This window comes from Pagrus major, chromosome 21 (genome assembly GCF_040436345.1).
Source record: "Pagrus major chromosome 21, Pma_NU_1.0".
NCBI lineage: Eukaryota > Metazoa > Chordata > Actinopteri > Spariformes > Sparidae > Pagrus > Pagrus major.
In genome coordinates this window covers 14,683,857-14,701,018 of record NC_133235.1, presented here as the reverse complement: position 1 = coordinate 14,701,018, position 17,162 = coordinate 14,683,857, and the positions used below count along the sequence as shown (strand labels likewise).

Genomic DNA, 17,162 nt, shown 5'->3' with positions numbered 1-17,162 from the left:
AAATAGCTCATATACTCAGTGATATTGACAGTAATAAAAAACAGGCTCTTACAGAAGGAGCAAGCTTGTCATCCACTTTCTTTTTCCTCATCCGTCTGCTTGGGGGCTCATTGCCTTCCCCATCCTCGTCCTCCTCGTTCTTTTGCTCAGGGTCTGGTGGGAGGCAGAAGTCGTGTCCCTTAATCGGGTCGTTGTCCATGTGATTACGGAGCAGGATAACGGTGCGTCCAGGGAGCGGGGGCAAGTTGTGGCGACAGGAGATCTGGACCGCCGTCTCCAGAGCTTTGCGGTAACGGTCCAACAGATCAACAGTGTACAGCCTCTGACTGGATGAAAGCACAGACACAGAAAGAGTTATAGTATAGAACTGAGTATACTTTCTTTTTAATCCAAGCAGATGTGATCTTATCAACACATTCTCCAGCAGAGCGAAAAACTGTGCAACAGTTTTTAGCTTGTTTTTTTGTTGAGAAGCGGTTTTGTTGGGATGTTTTTGTGCTTCCCTAAGATCACCTATCAGGCAGCTCAGTTTCAGTTCCTATAGGTGCTGCTCGCTGCTTTCCCCGATCAGTCATGGTTGCTTTTTCCTGGTGAAGAACTAACAGACACTCTGCTGTCACTGATGCCCCAAAAAGCTGTAATCAACTGTGAATATTCCTAATTGATATTGTGCTGTATCAGCTGCAGACAACAAAAAACAGATTTTGTACAGCTTTTTAAGAATAAAATTCAAGCACTTTCAAGGTACCCAAGCCTTCATCATCACATCTAAATCGTAACTATAAATGCAATTGCGATTAAGTTTTAAGATTTGTTTTTATACCCACATCAATCAACATATATTGTCACTTGGTTTATTTTTACTAGCTGTCCATATTTAATTTAACTGTATGTTTTGATCATGATTATTTAAAGGTTAACACCACCAATTTTACACATTAAAGTGTGTTTACAGGTCTTGGGGAGTACTACTGCATATGTGAAAAAAGTTTTTAAAAGCCTGTGGCTCCTGCATGTAATCTAAAAATTGCCTCCAGTGATATCATAGGCTAAGTTGCATCAAGGTTAACGTAGGTAGCAGGTTTTGGAAAGCAGTCCACTGGCCTGCATTGCACTCCTATAACACTATTGGACTCATTATTGACAGTTTAAAAACAAATGATCAAAGTCGATACAACAGAACCACAGATATTGTCTTTTTTATTCCACATATTCTTCTTCCTTTTCAGAACCTGGCACCTGCATTACCCACAATGCAACTTAGCCACAGAGTGACATCCCTGGAGGCAATTTATCAGATTACATGCAGCTTCCTCTGGAGCCACAAAAGGTTACCCTTTAAGGAGACACCAAAGAAATCATTTCATTTAAAAATGTATAAGATATTTGTTTCACATGAATGATTGCGTAGATGGAAGACCAGATAATGTTGAAAATCAAGCCTATTCCTTAAAACAAAAGGTAAGAATTTAGCATTGTCCAAATTTTCAAGTCTTTGTAGGAACCCTAAAAAACAAATGTGGGTTTATATTTAAAAACAACATTATGTAGAATATTGGAGAAAAAACAATGAAACTCAAAGGACATTTTCATACTTGGCCTTTAGGTACTGGGTCCTCTTCATTCGGTAGAGTCGATAGACAAAGGGCACTCCAAGTGCCACCCTAAGCCTACTCCTTGGAGCTTTATTCCACTCCAGACTACTGAAGCGCTTGCTCTTGGGAATCTTATTCAGGATTTCCGCCAGGGTCGTAGCAACAGGGGGGATTGCTTTCTGTGATGCAGAGGCTGGAGGACAGAGAGACAAAGAGGAGGTTCTGTCTGTTATTTTTCTTCTTTTACTTCATTTATATTTATTGAGCAAGGTTTGACTGATATGTTACTTTATCAACATATTTTGGTTTAATATTAAAAGTTGGTCAACCATATGAAACACTGCTGACATTATAGGATGAGGCTGTCGTTATTCTACACATTTTTCATGCTGTAAAAAATCTCCATTAAGAGCCAAATCCAACAATGTTAGTCTGTCTTTCAATAATTCAGCTGACTCGGGTCCAAGCCCACTGGTTCCTACTGATGATGCCAATCTAAATAGATTAGAAGCATAAAGTTTCACACATTAAAAAAAGCTCAATTTCCTGTAGCTGGACACTGAGGGGTAAGGAGTGCATTTGTTGGGGGCATTGGGTGCAATTGGGATTCAAAACTGTGGATGATGACATAAATCATTTTCAGTCAAAAATATTTCATGGTCCCAGGTTCCCAAGATTGAGAATTCCTGCTTTTGCATTTTGGATGGTTGGCCAAACAAAACAAGGCATTTGAAGTTGTCACCTTGTGCTGTAGGATGTTGTGGCGAGGATTTTTCTGATGTGTTATAGACCAAACAATTAACCAATTGATCAAGAAAATAATCAGCAGATCCGATGATAATGAAAATAATCATTAGTTGCCATCCTGCTCTTTAAATGAGCTTTGTTAATAAAGAAAAATATAAAATATCACCAGCCTCGTCCTTTAGGGTCCACAGGAACAGGAAATATAAGTCTGCATACATACATACATATCTATTCATTTTCATAACAGTATTTATGAATTTAACTTCTCAATTATAATCTGGATCTTTTCTGTTCTTCATTTAAAATAAATGTCATGATAGGACTGTCAGCCTTTTTCCATAAACTAAATGAGAGGAATACAATACCACATCTTAAAAACAAGCTACCCAAAGTTTTTTAATCAGCTTTCAGTTAAGAATATTAGCGCCACTTGATGTGTTTGTATCTCACCTAAAGTATGAAGCTCCATGATGACTTTGTAGGCAGCAAGGAACCTGAAGGGAAACTGTCGGCTCTGGATAACAGCTTTCTGTAAGCACATCAAAAACACAAAGTTACACAAAGCACGTAATAACCTGTCCCATAAGTGTTTCATTATAAAAGAAACAACTCACCTTATTGGTCAGTCTGCTGAGGATCTTCTTGTGATGAGCCTCACTGATGCCCTTAGTGATCATGTTCCTCAGGTTCCTCAGCATTGCCATGAATGGAAGAGACTTATTGTCTAAAAGATAGAGACGTTAATCATCAACATGACGATCGGGGTCATGTTTGTGTTTAAGTATTTATGTTACATACATAAAATGTGTGTGCTTTGAAATGTATACTGTAGATGCAACTTAAGTGAATCTTTGAATATCTTAGCACCTGTTCACATCTGGTTTTAGCACCCACCTGAGTGATCCGATCACAAGTGGAAAGCTTCAAGCCCGTCAATTTACACCTGGCATTAAAAACGTCTGACAAGCGACTTGAGTGACCTCTTGTGATCGGATCTAACTTCCCCGCTCAATAAATCAAATACACAGCTACATCACTGAAACAGATGGATACAACGTTTTTCACACAAAGAAAGAAATATCTTCATGTATAACATTTTCCAACACATAGGCTCATAAAGTTAAGATTGTGTTGGGGACAGCAGTTCATTAAGTCTATATAACGTTTCTCCTACCACGGCAAGTCTCAAAATTGAGCATTTTTTTAAGGGAGTCTGGTGACATCTCCAGCATTTGTCATGTTTACCCTCATTGTGTTATATTCTTTAATAAATCTGGTGTAAATGGTGAAATCAGTTGAAACCGTGTGCTCAAACAGCTGCTGGAAGGTAAGAATGCCTGTCTGTATGTGCTCAGCAGACCTATGAGCTTCTCCCAGGTGGCGGCCTTGTTGCCCTCCAGACTGACCAGCCGTTCCCATGTCTCCGGCTCTTTCAGCTTCATTCGCTTCCCGGCTCTCTCCCTGTCCCAATTGCCCTTCATTCCACTGTGGGTGAACGTCTTCAGGTCAGCAGGATACCTGGGGCCAACACAATTACATTTTAAACTGGAAGGAGAACAAGCCCAGTGGTAAGAGTTACTCGCCTCTTGGAAAACTGAGATATCATGACAGGCCTGAGACTGACTCCATATCCTCCCCTTCTCCTTCTTCTTCTTCATATTGTCTAACCAATGAATGAATAAAATGCTGAAGGACATTAAATGTTCAGTTTCTTCTCAAAAAAGGGCTTGTTATTACGAGAACATAGCACTTGTACAGATGGCTAGACTACTTTGTACATTTTCATTTCCCTTAAATTTGAGTTTGTGTAACCCAAACCCTCAAAAGGATTTTCTATGGAGTAGATACAAAAGATAAAGCATTTTCTACACTTAGAAATAGAGCATACTATATAAATTTGAATTTCTGGTAACACTTTATTTTAACCCCACTATTAAGCATTTAAAAGCACCACATAAACATTTAGTAAAAGGTTTTTAACAAACTTTGATTTGGTTATTTGTTTTTTTTTGAGTGCTTATGTAGTTGACAAAAACTTTAACTCCTCCTGTGTGATGCATCCATGGTATATAAATAGACAATAATTAACATACAGCTGAAATGATATAAAATAAGTCTTCTTAGGAGATGTTACAAATGTTTAAGACACTGTACATTAATAAACACCAAAAATGTCCTCATACCAAATAATAGGTAACTGTATGACAGATTGGTGAATGTTATATATGGTTCTGTGTGAAAAATACTAACTAAACACCAACTAAACTACAAAGTGTTTAAGTGTTTGTGTGGCTTACTTTTTTCCCAGGATGGCCATAACATGTTCAGCCGGTTCTTTAATGTGAAACCTCTTGATCATCTTCTTCATACTGAACTCACTCTGCTTTTTATCTACCACCTTTTTCTTCTCTAACTGCAACTGCACACAAGCACACACAAAAACCAGTGTTTAAACAGGAGTGTGTAGCAACACAAAGAATGTTAGCAACTCGGCGAGAGAGGAAGTCCAATAAGTATAAAATAAAGTAGAACCTAGAAGAAGTTTCCTCTGAAACGCCAGGACACAGACTGTGAACTAAAAGATTTTGAAAAATGTAACTCGAAATGTAAAACTGACTGAGTGACACCAAAGAAAAGTACTGTATATAAACTTACAAACTTCTCCAGCATAGATTTATGTGATCTGAGCAACATCGCCCACTTATTCAGCTGCTCATCAGTGGGTTTCTGAAAATCAAAGACAGTGTTCATAGAACAAACAATGAAGAAATTAACAGTGGAGTGTTCATTTAGAGAAATTAGTTAAATGTACCAAAATAGAAACCACACAAAGTTTCGATCCATTTTCAGGCAAGGAACAATAAAATTGAGCAACAACTTATTCTAATTCTGACAAACAGTTTTCTGTCTGTCAATAACACTGGTGTATTTGTACCATTTGGTTTCATCTTAATTTTGAAATTAATGCTTCTGTACCTTGGCTTTGCGCCTGTTGCGGTTGTGTTTACAGCGGTGTTTGCGTGTGTTGTATTTGGCCAGCTGATACTCGTTGAACTGCTTGAACTTGTCAGCCATTGCCTTCTTCAGGCAAGTTGGCATGGAGTGGCTGAAGCACTGGAAATAGACAGACACTGTTAAGACTGGGCAGACTTAACAGAACTGATGCATCCAGATTCCTCCAGACAGCAGACGCTCATTAAGACTTACCGTGCTATAGATTCTAACGACTTCCAGCCAATCTGAGGGCAGCTGCACCGCAGCACAGAAGTACCTGCGGACATGTGGCTTGCTGGAGGGCAGATTGGCAGCCAGTGCCAATAAGAAGTTTGCTGTGATGCGGATGTTCAACTGCTGTCGAGTGTAAACTGCCACCTGAATGGTTAAGGAAAAAACAAGCACACTGTACATGACCAACCATTGAATTTTGCCAACTTAAGACAGTCAGGTTTCGGTAACTGTTTTAAAAATGACTTTCACTGGCTTCTTTCACTGGCAAAAGAGAAATACAAGAATCAGCTGTATTCAACCCAAGATTACTTTATTGTGACTAGGTGGGTTAAAATGGGACTTGTCACATGCTGTATATTTCCTGCTGCAATTGAAATTGTGAAATGAACATTTCTAGTCATCTAACTTGGTTCTTCATAACACCCTGGATCAAAAGCTGACAGTTAAAGGGTAGCTCCACCAATCAGTCATATTGTGTCGCACGCCACCTTTAAAATAATTGAGTAAAATATATGAAATATTCTCTTTTCTATCAATTCCTGCAATTTCTATGATAACTTTTATAGTATTGCTACAATGTATTTTTTTCTGGGTTGATTTTCTTGATTAGTTGACCCTGATAATGGCATGATGATGAAGCCCTGGTAGGGTTAAAACATTACCACTATAAAGTTAACACAAAAGTTCAGGAGAAACAATCCACTTTGGGGGTACAAATAAAAAAGGCTTCAGATAAATACCCCCGTGCCCACCCTCCTGCAGGGCAATGTATACACACCTTGAGAAGAAACTCTGGGTCATACTCAGAAATCTCCTTTGCCAGGTTTGTGATCCTGGTCCAAACACTGTCCTCTGAGTCCCAGTCCGTCTCGCCTGGAGATTTGCTCTTATTGACCAAGGAGCAACACACAGAGTTCAGCAGGAGATACTGTGGAACAGCCAGAAAGACAATGACGAATGTGTTAAATTAAACCAACACATAAAATAAACACAGGAATATAATTTGCGGGCACTGGACCAGAGAAATGTTAAATTTGCAAAGACATACGCATGCACACATATGCAGTTTAATATCTTTTCTCCAACCTTTTTGTCTTTCCGCTCCTCTTCAATCTTATCATCTCCTCTCTCAACCTCAGCAAATTCCTCCTGTCTGATGTCCAAAGCATGTTCGAATTCCTGGTTAACTGCTTCCAGGGCAGGTAATTTCATGGTTGTCCCAGCATCCTCCTCCTCCATCTCCTTCTCCTCCTCTTCAGGTAAAACATCATCTTCCTCACAATGTGTCTGATGCAGAAGAAATTACATTAAAATAGTAGTACCACAGAAAGAGAAGAATCAAAAATTGGGGTTTGTCAAACATTTTAAATAAGAATGTTAGCAGGCAAGGTGGATTCAACAGGTTAAAACCGAAAATGTTATGTACCACACTTATTTCTTCAAAACAGGACTGCATCCCTTCAGATGTTTCCTCTCTGTCTTTGTCCTCTCCATCATCCCTCTTCTGTTCCTCATCCAGAGCATGATGTAGGAATGAAGGAGTGTGAGCAAATCGATTGAACAGAGCACTGCTGGTCAGGGATGTGGAGAGCAGAGAGGCATTAGGGGCAGAGGAAAGCGGTGAGTAGCTAGCTAGGAGCTTGTTCTCGGTGCTGAGGAGAGGGGAGGTAAGGAGAGAGGAGGTGAGGGAGGGCGAGAGGGAAGAGCCGGAGAGAAGAGAGGATGAGGTGGAAGACAGACTGGAAGGCTGGAGAGAGGGGCAAGAGGAAGGTTTGGCTGCAAAGTTTAAGAGTGGAGAGCAAGGCTGAGGCATCAGTGTCGAGGTCTGCGCTAAGACCTTATTCTCCAGACTCAGAGGAGCATAGTTGGAAGACAAGCTTCTCCCACATGTGGCCTGCTGCTGCTCTCCTTGGGCCACATTTGGCTGCTGCAAAGTCAGCGCCCTCATCCCTTCAAAGAAACACATCAATCAGAAGGTCAAAGGCTGTCACATGTTTGAGCTCCTCCTCTCAATCACAAACACAATCCTTCCTAATCCTTCATAGCATGAAGTATTGACACAAGCAGTTCAGCAGCATTTTTACTGCTGTTTGAACAGTGTGTACTAAGGTAGTAAAGGGAGTGTTTAGGGCGTCAATTAAAAACATCCATAAAAGGGTACAAAGTCTTAAAACAAACATCATACCAGGAGCACTGTAATGCATTGATAAAATGCAAAAGTTACTCATATTTAAACCTCCGTATAAATCAGTTTGGCCTTGGTCGAACCATGGCAATGATGCAAAAGCTTGCTGCAAACCAAAAACTTTGCTTTAGACCAAATGAAAACTCCTTCATTGATGAAAAATCTTTTTAAAAAATACGAACAAGCTTATTGGGTGTACTGCAAGCCCTTTCTTCACTCTGGTAAAGAAGGGTTTTTTTGTTGTTGCATATATTCATAAAAATTTAACTTGGTCAGTTTGTTTATTCAGTCATATAAACAAAGAGGTCTGTCAATAAAGATATTTCTCTTCTGATGAAAATCCCTTGCCCAAAAACTATAGTGCCCATCTAACTATCAGAAACTAACTAACTTCACTACTCCAATGTCAGCCACTAGTTTTGTCTGTCAAATATGAATCTAACTCGGACATTAGTCAGTATTCAAACATTCAACATAAGTCATGATGCTTCCTTGGTAGTCTGTTTCTTTGCAATGACTCAATACTTTGAGTAGGTGTGGTGGTTAGCTGTGAACAACCAGTTCAGACGCGGAAACTCACCTCAGTTTAAGGTTGACAGGCGTAGAGCTGACCCTAAACAAACGTGTCCTGTGCAGTATACAGTTTCTGTTTGATGAACTGCGGTTGTAGCATCTAACTCCGACACTTTCTCAGCTAGCTTGTGTCTGCTCGTTTACAGTAAATTTCCTCATTCCGAGCAGCTGCCTGGCTACTCCAACGAGAGCGCTGATTGGTCAGTATTATTGTGTACTTTTTTACCGTAATACCACATATATGAGCCCCTACTCTCAAATCATCGAATATTAAGTCGAATGGTGGCGGAAGTTTCCTGGACTAAAAAACAATAATCATAAACAGACACGTCAATTTAATACAAACAAGTGAATGACGTTTAATGTTTGAATTACAAACTGTCGGGTGACATGGTGACGTTACCGTAACGGTTGTTGTACGGCTCAAAGGAGGAAGCGAAAATACTCTATTTCCGCTGCAGTAGCGAGAACGGGCACGTCAAAAAAGAAAGGAAAATGTGGACAGTTAGTACAAACTGAGGCCAGAGAAAGACCGTTGAACTGCCTATATCGTCTTAGTTAGGCTCGACTGAAAGGCGTATTTGAAGTTACCAGACGAATATTTGAGAGTTTAAGGGTCGTTTCGAGGTTAACTCGTCCCCTTGTTTCTGTGGTGGTTCGCTTTGAGGAAGCAGCTCGGCTAGCCAGCTGAATTAGCTAGCTAGCTCGCCAGAGATGGGGACGAGAGCAAGTCGCCTACAGGAAGACCCGGTTCCCTCTGCTTTCGGAAAAGATGGCACAAAGCGGGATTCCTATCGGCGACCCCGCTGTACCAGGCCCACCAGTCTCATGGTCGACTTCTCGGGGAGCTTCGAGGACACGGAGGCCAACCGGAGCCGATCGGAGGAGGGCAGCGACTCGGACCTGGGGCAGCATGGGGCGAGCGCCGACGGTAGCCCCGCTGACCACCACAGCATCCCTTCTAGCATTAGCCAAGCGTCACCTGCGGATGACAACAACAGCGAGGGGAAACCCGAGGAAGACGGTAATATAAGCCCAGAGCCCCCCGTCGTAGCGGAACATCAGTCCGGAGAGGAGACAGGCCGCACGCCCCACCGCACTTTTTCCGAGCGGCTGCCCGGCAATCGGCACTCTTCCGCCCGCAGCGTCGGCGCAAGATCCGCCCGGGTCCGAGGCACACACCAGCGGCCGGTGTCAGAGGCTTGGATCGGCCTTTACCGTGTTAACAACCGCCATGGCAGTAAGTTAATACATTTACACTGTCCGTTAGTATTTTCCATACATATATTTTTAATATTTGTGGCGCATTCAAGGCACTTGCCATAATAATTATCTGGTCTCCATCAGTAGTTTTATTTTTCTTTCTTTTTTTAATGCTTTTAGACAGCTCACATTTACGGGAACATTGAGTTTTCTACAGAAGTTACAAGGAATTTGTGGATGTGTTGGAGCCTGACAGTATGGATAACAGTAAATGACTCAATACCTCATTATAAAAAGATGACGAAATTTGGGGTATGACTGAGACAGCTGATTTTCAACTGAAGACATGAATGGTGGACATATATTCATAGAAAATAACACTAAACCTATTAACTGTCAACTTGAATCAGTCATAAAGACACAAGATAAAGTCGGAAAAAACTACTACTTAGCTACACTTAACTCTACAACAGCCTATGGACAAAAAAATGACTGCAATAGTAAACCAATTCAAAGACATTTAGTCTCACATCACACTATGAATTTTAAATCATAATATCTCCCAGTGTAACTCTCAATCTACCCACTCTGAAATTAAAATGGATTATTTGGGGAATTTACATTCCTGAACAGATAATCTCTTTTCCCGTGCTTGCATGCTGACTAAAATCATCAGAGACCCTATTGTAAGAAGCAGAGCTTTGGCGTAAAACTGGAAGTGGTGATATACTAGCTCTTTCATGTCTCAAGGCCTGTTGACAGTGGTTGTCAGTGGTAAATCCTGCAGCGAGCAAAATATTAAGCAACCGATCCCCTATTTGTAGAAGTGCATTAAAAACGGGAACTACGCAGAGGAAGCGAAAATGCATTCTTGGTCTGCATTAGACAGTCAGATACACAGAAATGGTGGTGTGTTGGCAAACATGAGATCGCGAGCCAAAACACAACAGTGTGCTGGGTTTCCCAGGCCAGCCCTCTAGCAAGTGTAGGGAAATGGGTCACAACTTCACATGCCCGCTCACTGCTGGCAGCAGCTCATAGATGGAGGAGGAGGAGAATGTAGGGCAGCAAGGCACTGTATCTGCCTGTCTGTCGCATCCACTCATCGCTCTAGTGCTGGCTTTCCCTCCAGCCCCATCATTGTTTTGTGTGGTGCATACAGTCAAATTAAGTTTCAAACTATTTTGGGTCAGTTATACTTGAGGTTACATCATTCACACTGATTGTGTTTTATTCTGCTCCACGGTTCGCCAAGTCAGCCTGTGTAATCTAGCTGTCCCAACACAGCAGTTATACTCGATGTGATGTGCAGGTCATCTATCATTTATATCTCAGCTGTGACAGTGTGTTAATCTCAGCTCTGTTGTGTGTCTGCTCTCTGCAGATATCCGCTGTCCTTTCTGCTCAAAGCCCTTCCCGGGGGGTCGGATCGAGGATCACCTGTTGAGCTGCCTCACGTCTCCTCCCCTTCCTTACAACAGTAAGTATCATGTCACAGAAATTGAGGGGTTTTTAAAAAAGACTGGGAACACTTATGGTTGCTTTGTGTATGTGTTTACAGCGGATGTGCTCAGTAAAGACAGCGGAGAGTGCTCCATTTGTTTGGAGGATCTGGTACAGGGAGAGACCATCGCCAGGCTGGCTTGCCTCTGCGTCTACCATAAGAGGTAACAAAGTTCAGTTGATATATTTGCATTACAATAAAATACAGATAGATACAAATGTAAAAGAGGGGGGTAAAGATGCAAATGAGTGCAGGTGAGATTAAAAGCAGACATTGTGCTTATGACAGGAAACATTTCTTTGTTTCCAGAACTGAAAAAACGTGGTAGCTAGAGCTGCAGTTAGTTGATGAATCGATTAGTGGATCGAAAAGAAAATTAGTTGCCAACTATGGACTGACTCACAATATTTGTTTACAGTTACTTCTGGGGTAGAATACGCCCACATCACACACTAGTGTTGTTAATAATAAAACTTTCACTAATGTTAGGTTGGAGACATAATTAACCTGTTCGGCCACAAACTAAAGAAAACGACAGCTTGAGTTTACCCACAACTTGCAGTTAGTCTTAGATCCGCCGTTGGATGGATATCAGAGACCCTTGCAAATTAACACAGTGCATGATATCCCATATCTCCACAATGCAAATCAACGGCAAGTTTTCTACTCGGAATTAACTTTTGTTGTTACCGGGACATCACAGTGAATCAATCTATTCTGATAATTGATTAATTGTTCAGTCATATATCGTTTTTTCAAATTCTCTCTTTATAAAGTTTGATATCTACGCATTTTTACCCTCATATACAGTATGTACAGACTTTACACATACCCACATACATACATATACAGGTATATACATTTACACATGAACAATTACTCGCTCATACAAACATTCCTGTTTGAAAAAAACAAACAAAAAATACAAGGAGGCTCAGTGGATAATCCCAGTTCTCTTACTTCTGTGAGAATAGAGATATTAACTATGTTACCAGAGTCGTAACTAGGGGAACATTCAACGTCTATGTAGCAATGAACCGAGGGGTTCCTTGATTTGCACACCATCATGTTAACATCCAGTCATTTTTCAAGCAAAAATGTCAAATATTTGCTGTTTCCAGCTTCTTAAATGTAAGAATTTGCTGCTTTTCTTTGTCATTTATGACAGTAAATGAAAAGTCTTAGGGGTTTTGGGCTGTTGCTTGGACAAAAGAAGCAATTTGAAAGCGTCACTATAGGCTCTAGGAGATTGTGATGTGCTAAAGAGTTTGGAATATAAGGAAGCAAAGGTTGTCCTGTACGAGTGCACATATCACTACACATTTCTGATAATTACAGACCCATTGTCATTTTCCATGGTATGATAAATGTAATCTTGACAACCACTGCTGTGATACCTCCATTACGAATCATTATTTTGAGATAAATGAGATAAAATGGATTAGTACAGTATTACAGTGTAAATCTGTTAACTTTATGTGAAAATGAAAATATCAACAGTTTGTGTGTTCCTGTTCTCTAACAGTTTATGTTTTAAGTAAATGGTGTGAATATTTTCCACTACAGCTTTCATACGTGTAGAGAGTGCTGTGTCACAGATATATCAGATCAAAGTCTTGTAAGTGTTTTGAAAAAGAAATAATCATGATGTTGTGAAAGAACCATGAGTGTTTATGCATGTTGCAGCCCATTTACTTTAATTTTCAGTTTCAAAGCATGCTTTAATACTCAACACTTGTGGTCTTTCCTAACTTACAAGGAGCCATCGGTTTCCCATAATTTCAGTGCAGCGTGAGACTGGACTTGTCGAGACTTGAAATTAACCAAGATTATGTGATCCATCTCATTATGGGTTGAAGCAGTTTTAAGTGCTTATTGATCTTAAAATCCACACTCAGTTTCCACAGGACTATAATGTGACCCTGACAGCACTCTGATGTTTTACTGTGATGGATAACCAGCAGAGAGACAACTGAAATTGAGTTGCAGCATAAATTAATCTCAGATAAAGCACACAACATGTCTGTCTTTTGTTTTGGTCACAGAACAAGAAGTTCTCAGTTTTGTACCACAGTTTATAGGTGTGGCCGTTTGGCTGTGTAATTGACATTCTGATCCACCCAGTCGAGCAACTGAGATTTGGAAAAAGTCTGGAATGTTAGAATCTAAAAGATGACGGGGTTAGAAATAATTATATAGTGCATGTTCATGTAGTAGTGTCGGACTGCGATGAACAAATATTTCCATTTCTACTCATCTTTAAACTTTTTTCTTGATTTGTTGAATTTGACCTAAAGCTTAACGTGATGTCTTCAAACTTTTCATTTTGTTCGACCAACAATCCAAAACCCAAATGTGCTCAGATAAGAGAGAAAAAATGCTGCGATTCTTTTGCTAGAAAAATAGCGATTAAATGAATCAAAATGTAATGTCATGATGTCCCCTCACCTCTGGTCTCTGTCCATGTAGCTGCATTGATTCCTGGTCCAAGGTGAAACCCTGCTGCCCCGAACATCCTTTCGATTGACTCAAGGTTCATATGTATTCCACACAGTGACCAACCTGACTCAGGTATGTTCGTGTACAACTCACTGAGTTACCAGGACATTTAGTTAGCTTCAACGTCAGGCACAACAATGATACTGTTCAGCAGAAATACACAAGCCATGTTTGTGAGAATGGTCTGTGATATTGCATGCACTTGCCATATCACGAAATGATAAATGATACAAAAAATATTATTAATTTGATATTGATATTAACCACATTGCCCACATCTGTTGCAGACTATATTTTAATACAGTTATTACAGTATGCATTCCGTTGTCTAATGGCCACTCTGTGCTTTTCCACCCTTACAGGAGACTACACTGAATCCCAATAAAATCCCAATAAAAAAAATGTCTAATTAAACAAATCAAAGCCCACTGTCCCTCGCAAACCCTATATTTGAGTGGACGACAGAAGATCCTAAGAGGAAGCTCCAGTTAGCGACACCCGACGCTCTCCATGTGGATCAGTCCACTTGAACTTGGTCGAGGCCATTTCAAGCCAAACTCCAACAGTAAAAACAGTTTCTCCGATTTCTCTGATCGAGACCCTTGTTGCAACAGAAGCGGAGGAGGTTTCCTTTCTATGTTATGGACTTGGTCTGAAAACACGCAACATAAAAAAAAACCCCAAAAATAAAAAGCCTAGAAAAATCAAACATTATCACCCCAGAACGACGGAACTTGCCCCAGAAAGATCTCAAACTTGGGGAGGAAGACGAAAAAAGGTTGTCTTAACTGTGACTGTGGATTCTCTCCTGTGTATTTTTTCTGGGATTGGTCATTTTATCAAGTATTTTGCAGAAAGAGTATTGTTCCATGTCATACATCGGATGAATGTTTTCTTTCCTCGGCTAACCCCAAATGAACCAACCTCACACTGAAAGCGTGAACTGTTACCACATAAACGTTGCTTTATTTTGAACCAGCTGGAGGTTGAGGGTTTGTTTTTGGTGAATGGGGGCTGCTGTTACTAGGTGTTTTTTTGTTTTGTTTTTTTTTTTTCTACTACCTGTAAAACATTTCAGGGGAAGTTTGGGGGCTAATTGTTTTTCTGAATAGGTCAGTTTTCTTGTAGGTGGTTAGTTAGCTCTGAGTTTAATGTGCTGCTACTTGCTGAGTGTTTAGAAAGGTTGTAGGTATTTCATAGGGCCATAGTAGCGCTGGTGTTGGCACCAATTTGAGCACTTTTGTCCGTCAAGGCTGATTTTCTTTTTTTTTTTTTTTCACAAAAGGTCTGGGTTAAGGTTGTGTGTGTGTGTGTGTTTGTGTGTGTTGATCTGATGACTAAGGACAGAAAAAATGTCCTGAACATGACTGAAAGTGTGTGTGTGTGTGTGTGTGTGTGTGTGTATACCCTTTTAATTTCTAATGCTAGTTTTTAACTACAGTCACTCTGGCGAACATCCTGTAACATGTGGCATTGGTATGCAACATGGTGGCTCATGTGGTCCTGTTGTACATTGTATGCGGTTTGGGTTTTTTCGCCCGCCACCCCACCCCCTCCTCCCTCCTCATTCTCAAACCCTCTCTGGGGTGTAGTCCGGATTTTTTTTTTGGACCTGACCTCGAGAGACAGTTTTGCCATCTGGTTACACTAATGCCAGATCGGGGAGGGATAACGGGATGGATGGATTGAGGGATGTATTTTTGGGGGCATGTTTACACCATGTGGCATCTGCCTCTCTTTCCAACACTGGAGGCTATGGACAGCTGATGGTAAATTATTACATAACTAGCCCCCACCACTTTCCCCAATTTTTTTTTTTAATTTTTTTTTTTAGGTTTTTAGATATTATATCATCACATTATGATCATGATTATTGCTAAATGTGTTAAATGGCTTTCCTTTGCCTTTTTTGTGTGTGTTGATTGCCTTTGCCTGGTGAAGGGGTTCTTGTGCAAGCAGGTATTTGTAGAGTTTTTAGGGCTGGAAGCACAACAGTAAAGCTGCTCAACAGATGCTGTCTGGTGCAGATTGTGCACAGGCCAGAGGAAAGCGGGAAAGAACAAAAAACATGAATTAATTGCTTTTGCTGCCTGCTCAAAAGGCGAGTCTGTTCCATGTGTTTTAATCTCTGTGCTTACAAACGGTATGGATCAGTTTAGAGGTCAACCCAGTGCACAGGTTTGTTCACCCCAGCCTTCTCTCCCTCCCGGTGTTCTGCAGTCAGAGGTGCTATGACTTGTCCCGCCACTAGAGGGCAGCCCTGTGCATGTTTCTCATTTTTTGTATTGGTGAATAGAAAAATAATGCCAAAAGTCTGTCTGTGCATTGGGGGCATTGTGTGAGAGAGTGCGGAAGACGAGCTGCATTGATCATTAGATGTTACATTTGTTGTGGTGATAAGTTATAATGTTGTATACTTTGGCTGGGAGGGGTGGGGGTGTTTGTGTGTGAGTGTGTGTTTTGGGGGGGTTTGGTGGTGGTGGTTGGGTTGTCGATAAAGATAATAGACAATCTAAAACCCCACATTACATTTTCTTTCTTACCCCCTCTAAGCTGTGTGGTGCAATACCTCAATTTTTACCAATGCTAACTAAACGCTCTGTGTGTAAACTAGCTCCTCTCCAACCAAGGACGGTATTTTGTATAAATGTCCCTAAATCCTTGGTTTTGAATCGCAGAGCGCTGATGCCCCCTGTGCGCCCTGTGCTTTGAGGCCGACGTATTAGATGAGAATGTTTTTCAAAGAGTCACCACAGCGGTATCTGCATCCCCAAGATATGGACAATCTGCCTTTACTCTGGTATAAAAACAAATTGAATTTTATTTATTAAATTGTAAATATGTAATGCAATTCAAGAAAAATGGCTTGGTCTTTGTCTGTTCAATATACTGTTTCTAAGCTCCAATCTTTTGTATGTCTCAGAAATTGTTTTTATATGTATTTTTTACAATAAATATGTGTGAGAGACGTTTTGTGAATGTCTGTTTGTGTTTTTAAGTGTCAATAATGCGTTTGTGGTTGTTTGTGCAGTTCAGTGAGACTTAAAACAGGACACAACGTCCTGAAGGGTTTTATTTTAATATGAGAATTTAAATTACACTTAACCTTAAGGCACAAGGAAATAAACACTAAAAGTAAAAACAGTAATTGACAGTAAAAGAACAGTAATTGACAAACTTGGATGAAACAAAACTTAAGATCTGATTTTTAAGGGGGGTAACTGCTTGTTCCTCCCTCTAATACTGTAGTCTTTCAAAATGAAGCTGTAAAGATGCAGTTTCAAGTTTACAAATGTGAGCTTTAATTCTGTTGGGGCAGCAAGTAATGATAATTTTCATTATTGATTAATGTACTGATTCGTCTTTGACTTGTTTTGCATATAAAATGGCATAAAACTGTGACAAACTCATATTATAATTTCCCAGAGTTCAAGGTGGCATCTTCATAGTGTTATAAAGTGGAATGTTTAATTTTACTTGATTTCTTTTCTCCCTTCAATTCACATCAATTAGCAAGCAAATTATACATTATAGTTACATTTAAGTGAATTTTTGACCTGGTAGTGAGATTTATGTGTTTATGTGTTTCAACAATCAAGAATGAACTTTTAATCTCTTAAATGAGTGA

The 17,162-nt window shown here is 40.3% G+C and overlaps 2 protein-coding genes across 2 annotated transcripts in view; one reads left to right on the top strand and one right to left on the bottom strand.

Annotated features, from left to right (window-relative positions):
* tep1 (telomerase-associated protein 1) overlaps positions 1–8,451 on the bottom strand; it is a 30,462-nt gene extending 22,011 nt beyond the window's left edge. The window contains exons 1-13 of the mRNA XM_073491146.1: positions 8,336–8,451; positions 6,997–7,520; positions 6,657–6,857; positions 6,349–6,498; positions 5,550–5,714; positions 5,319–5,456; positions 4,998–5,069; positions 4,640–4,761; positions 3,703–3,860; positions 2,957–3,066; positions 2,793–2,871; positions 1,596–1,788; positions 53–326 (exon numbers count right to left, since the gene is read on the bottom strand). Coding sequence (XP_073347247.1) covers positions 53–326; positions 1,596–1,788; positions 2,793–2,871; positions 2,957–3,066; positions 3,703–3,860; positions 4,640–4,761; positions 4,998–5,069; positions 5,319–5,456; positions 5,550–5,714; positions 6,349–6,498; positions 6,657–6,857; positions 6,997–7,518 — 2,184 coding nt within the window. The 5' untranslated portion in view covers positions 7,519–7,520; positions 8,336–8,451. The remainder of the gene's footprint in view (positions 1–52; positions 327–1,595; positions 1,789–2,792; positions 2,872–2,956; positions 3,067–3,702; positions 3,861–4,639; positions 4,762–4,997; positions 5,070–5,318; positions 5,457–5,549; positions 5,715–6,348; positions 6,499–6,656; positions 6,858–6,996; positions 7,521–8,335) is intronic.
* Positions 8,452–8,771: 320 nt separating this feature from the next.
* Positions 8,772–16,502, top strand: LOC141017433 (uncharacterized). The gene is made up of 5 exons (XM_073492161.1): positions 8,772–9,568; positions 10,916–11,011; positions 11,093–11,198; positions 13,505–13,606; positions 13,897–16,502. The coding sequence occupies exons 1-4, from the start codon at positions 9,043–9,045 to the stop codon at positions 13,560–13,562; spliced, it is 786 nt and encodes a 261-aa protein (XP_073348262.1). The 5' UTR covers positions 8,772–9,042; the 3' UTR covers positions 13,563–13,606; positions 13,897–16,502.
* Positions 16,503–17,162: the final 660 nt, after the last annotated feature.